General features: G+C 41.6%; 1 protein-coding gene across 1 annotated transcript in view; it reads right to left on the bottom strand.

Annotated features, from left to right (window-relative positions):
• The window catches only part of LOC106560523 (uncharacterized), a 5,722-nt gene extending 88 nt beyond the window's left edge, over positions 1-5,634 (bottom strand). The window contains exons 1-3 of the mRNA XM_014123496.3: positions 4,835-5,634; positions 2,285-2,384; positions 1-1,074 (exon numbers count right to left, since the gene is read on the bottom strand). The exon at positions 1-1,074 is cut by the window's left edge and continues 88 nt beyond it. Coding sequence (XP_013978971.1) covers positions 224-1,074; positions 2,285-2,384; positions 4,835-5,197 — 1,314 coding nt within the window. The 5' untranslated portion in view covers positions 5,198-5,634 and the 3' untranslated portion in view covers positions 1-223. The remainder of the gene's footprint in view (positions 1,075-2,284; positions 2,385-4,834) is intronic.
• Positions 5,635-6,124: the final 490 nt, after the last annotated feature.

Raw genomic sequence — 6,124 nt, 5'->3', positions numbered from 1 at the left:
ACTAACAAATGTATAACATTTCAAAATAGATTGGGGTATAAATATTCCACTAGTTACAAATTTTACAACCAGTGTTGATATAGAAAATGCACTTCTGAAAAACAATATTGGCACACTTACAGTAAGTGCTACCAAAATATTTGTAACACCTACATTCCACTGTTTTAGATATAGCATAGACACCTCTATTTCTTGCTAGCTAACGATTATTACCAAGAGTTCTTCAAGCCCTCAGCAGTGACTCCACTGAGAACGGTAATGGCTGCCTCACCTCTGTGGGTTTCACTGAGTTGATCTGAGGCCTGTCATGATGCCTAGTCCCCCCTGCTGACCAGTCCTTGGGTGGGAGGAGGTGAGGTTCTAAGACCCTGCTGTGCCTATAGGGTTGTTCCTCTCTCTGAAACACATGCTTAGGCTCAGAGGGAGAGTCAGAGTGTGTGAGGGCTGTTTTTGGCATGCCGAACTTTGGAGCTGTTGGAGCCGTTGGATCGTCTTTTACCCTTTTTGGCGTGGCCTTATCCCTGTCCAGATCAGCTGAGCCTTCAGAATAACTACTCCCACTCTGTTGGAGTTGTAGTGAGGGCAGGAGTGACGGCTCTTGACAGGTCTCCCTCTTCCTGGAACACTTCCAGCTCTCTAGTGCTCTCTCCCTGGCTTGCTCCATTTGTTCCAGAATTACAGAGTTAGAGTTACACTGTGACATGAACTGACCGTAACCATAACTGCTCTCTGCTGTGGATCGGGCCTTGACCTCTTCCTGGTAGCAGTGGAAGTCACACTCATACAGCACAGGGCCCGGTTTGTATTTGTGCACAGGCACGTAGGTGGCCACCCCGGGGTCCTTCTGTGAGCAGCAGTGGTGGGGGGAAGAGGGCAGCCCTGCCAGGGCAGGGTGCTGAAGCAGGGTGGGACCTGATAGGTCCTCCAGCTCTCTCTGTCTCAGCTCCCTCTCCAGCATCACACTCTCCAGCTCCTTATCAGCAAACGCCCTCCTCTTCCTCATCCGGGCACTGACCGCGGAGAAGTGACCTCGCTTGGACCAGGGTCCGTCCTCATTCACTGGGGGTTTGTAGCCTATAGGGAAGTAAACAAGACTGAATGTCATTTACCTGCCTAATGATTAATGATACACTTAGAAAAAAGATTTCCAAAAGGGTTCTGCGGCTGTCCCCATAGGATAACCTTGTTTGGTTCATGTAGAACCCTTTTTGGTTCCAGGTAGAACTCTTGGGTGCCATGTAGAACCCTTTCCACAGAGGGTTCTACATGGAACCCAAAGGGTTCTACCTCAATCAATCAATCAAATGTATTTATAAAGCTTTTTCTTTACATCAGCAGATGTCATAAAGTGCTATACAGAAACCCAACCTATAACCAAAAGGGCTTCTTCAAAGGGTTCTCTAATGGGGACCGACGTAGAAACCTTTTTGGTTTTAGATAGCACTTTTTTCTCTCAGAGTGTACCTGAGAACACGTTCTGTTTTAATATAATCACTTCACAAAGTTTATTTAGGTAAATTAAGTCAAAATTCATAAAGGCAAAGTAGATGCTCTAAACACAGCTGTGATGGCATGGCCTAGTGTGTGTACACGTTCATGTGCTTACTCAGGGGAAAGTAGAAGAAACACTACCTCAAAACAACCTTGTCCCTCCCAACCGCTCGCTGGTAAACACAATGTGTAATTCCATATCCTCTCATTTGCATCATTTGTATTACCCCAGGTGTGTCACAGATACATACTCTATGAGATACTCTTGAAGTATATAGGTGCATAGGTGTATCACTCATACCCTCTAAGATACTCTTAGCTAGAATTCTAGGTGATACATACCCTCTAAGATACTCTTAGCTAGAATTCTAGGTGATACATACCCTCTAAGATACTCTTAGCTAGAATTCTAGGTGATACATACCCTCTAAGATACTCTTAGCTAGAATTATAGGTGATACATACCCTCTAAGATACTCTTAGCTAGAATTCTAGGTGATACATACCCTCTAAGATACTCTTAGCTAGAATTATAGGTGATACATACCCTCTAAGATACTCTTAGCTAGGATGCTAGGTGATACATACCCTCTAAGATACTCTTAGCTAGGATGCTAGGTGATACATACCCTCTAAGATACTCTTAGCTAGAATTCTAGGTGATACATACCCTCTAAGATACTCTTAGCTAGGATGCTAGGTGATACATACCCTCTAAGATACTCTTAGCTAGGATGCTAGGTGATACATACCCTCTAAGATACTCTTAGCTAGAATTCTAGGTGATACATACCCTCTAAGATACTCTTAGCTAGGATGCTAGGTGCTCTGGTGTAGCGTTGATACGCTGTGCGAGGTAATGGTGCGGCTGTTCCTCTGACCCCTTTTTTACCCTGCAGAGGAATGGGGGAGAGATAACATACATTGAAATATATTTACATATGCATTAACACCACGCTGTAAAAAAAAATGAGTTGTTTCAACTAATTATTATCAAGTAGCTTGTTCTACAGCCTTTTTTAGTTTACTCAACTTTTCGATCAAAGTGTTACCTGAACTTTTATTTTTTAGATGGCCCAAAAAAACAGTCAACTTAAAATGTTGTATTTGCTCAACTTGTCTCATATGTTCATACAATTCTTATCTTCACTAAAAAAGGCCGTGGAACTAGTTACTCACACGGTGCTTTTGACATACAATGTTTTCAACTGACATATTTGACACACGTTCACATACATGATTACATTGTGCATGTTCATTTATACAGTTCATCACCTGGGATTTGAACTCACAATCTCTTGGTTCACGGCATACCAATTTCCCTGCTAAACCACCATGTCTGTGTCAATTACTGATTTCACCTGTATTGCTACACTTCAAAGTACATCTATTTTATTGATGATAGTGATTCAGGAGTATCATTAAAACAGGTTAATATTCCCCACCAACATTAGACAACTAGACAGAAAGCTATTAAATTGCTGAAATAAGTAAATCAAATCAATGATGAGAGAATAGTCAGATTAAGTGATAATTGACACAGACATGGTGGAGTAGGAGGAAGAAGTGAGTTCAGATCCCAGGTGCGGACATTTTGAATTATAATTACTGCATAAATCAACACGCAGGCAGGCAGTATTCATGTATTCATGTATGTCAAAGTGTGTAAAATATGTCAATTGAAAACATTGTATGTTAGAAGCACTATTTTCATGTGTATAACCAGTTCCACAGTCTTTTTAGTTAAGATGCTCAAATATTTATTTCAAGTTGAAAGAACATATGAGTTGAGTCGTTTTAAGTTGACTGAATTTTTGCTTGGAGCTAAGTTTGGGCCAGCAAAAAAATTTTGGGTAACACTTTGAACAAAAAAATGTAGTAAACTAAAAAAGTCTGTTACTTAATAATATTTAGTTGAAACCACGAAAGAAAATGTAGAGCATGGGGAAATTATGAAGGAATAATGTATTACATTAAACCAGGTATGTAAGTATAGTCATAACCTCTGTAATGTATTGTAGGCTACTGCATGAAGTTTCTTGTTTGTTACAGAATAATTACAATTGAGTTTCCTTGATGTAAGGCCTACAATTTCTATGATAAATGCTTGTGAGTGTGAACAAATTAGTTTTATGAGTGGAATAACTGAATCTATACTGAACAAAAATATAAACGCAACATGTAAAGTCCATGTTTCATGAACTGAAATAAAAGATCCCAGAAATGTTCCATACACACAAAATGCTTATTTCTCAAAAATGTTGAGCACAAATTTGTTTACATCCCTGTTAGTGAGCATTTCTCTTTTGCCAAGATAATCCAACCACCTGGCAAGTGTGGCATATCAAGAAGCTGATTAAACAGCATGATCATTACACAGGTACACCTTCTGCTAGGGACACTAAAAGGCCACTCTAAAACAAAAAGCAGTTTTGCCACAACACAATGCCAAAAATGTCCCAAATTTCTCTACAATAAGCCACCTCCAACGTTGTTTTAGAGAATTTGGCAGTACGTCCAACCGGCCTCACATCCATAGACCAGGTGTAACCACGCCAGCCAAAGACCTCCACATCCGGCTTCTTTACCTGCGGGATCGTCTGAGACCAGCCACCCAGACAGCTGATGAAACTGAGGAGTATTTCTGTCTGTAATAAAGCCCTTTTGTGGGGAAAAACTCATTCTGATTGGCTGGGCTTGGCTCCCCAGTGTGTGGCTCTGGCTCCCAAGTCTGTGGGCCTATGCCCTTCCAGGCCCACCCATGGCTGTGCCCCTGCACGGTCATGTGAAATCCATAGATTAGGGCCTAATTTATTTATTTCAACTGACTGATTTCCTTATATGAAATGTACTGTAACTCATTAAAATCATTGAAATTGTTGCATGTTGCATTTATATTTTTGTTCAGTATAAATAAAACAAATATAACAGGAAAACATAACCTATGCTATCCAGAAATGTAAAGCAAAAACAGCCTATGCTTTTTTTCAGGGAATATGGAACAATATTGTTCTTGTTTTCATCATCACAAAAGTTAAGAGCAATGCATATGAATCTGCTTAGTCACACACTATCTAAGAGAATATATAAATCATAGGCATTTTTTTTACATAGATTAGGACAATTAATTGTTCTCTTGTTTCAATTTCCACAAAAGCAAATGTAGACAAAAAGGAACAAGGGTTAGTCATCATATCTGACCTGTATTAACCTGTAATTACATAATCATGGACTGACACAAGTTACAAAACATTTACACACAGCATTTAGGCCTACATGATATGATAATTATCTTTCTTAAATTATATCCTGCCAGTAAAAGTCGGATGTCCCTGACACTCACCTCTGTCGCCTGTTGTCTCCGCAGGGCGACTTGCGCAGCCATCACCCGCTGCCGCTCCACCACGAGCACACAGTTCGCGCACTGGCAGTCACGCCAGCGACAGAAGCGCTTGTGGCCTTTGAGACAAGACACGACGCCGTGGTTCCGACAGCGGGCGCATTTGGGGCTCCGGGTCGCCTTGCGCGGCGTCTGCGGCGGATGCTGTTCCGTGACCACCTTCGCTCCTTTCTCCGCGCCACCGTGCCGCTCCTCGGGCAGGCATCCGTCGAGACTTTCCACATCAATCTCCTCATCGAATTGGAGTTTCAGAGCATTAAGCTTGGTCGTCTCTAGCTGTAGGCCTCTTTCCAATTGAGTGGACATCTATGAGAAATTCCTTCCACGTTGTTGCACTGCTGTATTCCCCACTTTAAAAGTTGTTAAGTTGTTGAAGCGCAGCGTTCCGTTTGGCTGAACACAACAGTCACTCTGTGAGCAGGGAGACGAGACTTTTGAAACCGCCAGACTTCTGAAATGTTAAGCTCCCAGCTGTTCTCTGACATTCGACAGAGTTTTTTCCGAGGACGGAGGAGAGGCGCTCCTGGCTTGTGAGATGAGACACAACGTGGTAGGTAGGATATGTTCGCTCACAGCACAGTCTGCATGTAGCCTGCCAACCTGCCTTAAACACCTTCAGACACCACACCACATTTTTATTGGACGTCCAACTGTGCGAATCTCTAGACATCTTCAACGTCATCAGTGTGCATTTAATGCAGGTTAACCCCTCCTGTTCACATTTGGAACGTTTCCACAGCGCGCGCACTTGTCAGTAACTTGTCACTCATATCAGTACATTTAGGTAGCTTATTTCCCTAATTAGTTGTTCTTAGTGTTCCCTATATCAATTTGAACATGTACTCATTTCTGAACAATTCTGTGACTCGTTATGAGTAAATTGTAGGTCCAAACCGTTCAAAACAAATATGGAATGGAATGTTGATAACTACACCCCTTTTTTTAATTGATATGATACAGACACACCATGTAGCGCTGGGCCAGTAACCGAAAGATTGCTGGATCGAATCCCCAAGCTGACAATATACAAAATATGTCGTTCTGCCCCAGAACAAGGCAGTTAACCCACTGTTCCCCGGTAGGCCGTCATTGTAAATAAGAATTTGTTCTTAACTGACTTGCCTAGTTAAATAAAAGTTACATTTAAAACATTTAAAAAAAAGTACAATTAAGTGTAAATGAAACACAGTGTAATGAATTAGGTCTGCTCTTGACATAGGTGAGGAGGACGGT

Source organism: Salmo salar, chromosome 10, assembly GCF_965601325.2.
Source record: "Salmo salar chromosome 10, fSalSal1, whole genome shotgun sequence".
In the NCBI taxonomy this organism is placed as follows: domain Eukaryota; kingdom Metazoa; phylum Chordata; class Actinopteri; order Salmoniformes; family Salmonidae; genus Salmo; species Salmo salar.
The sequence above is the reverse complement of the archived record's forward strand: the minus strand, read 5'-3'. Positions and strand labels throughout refer to the sequence as shown.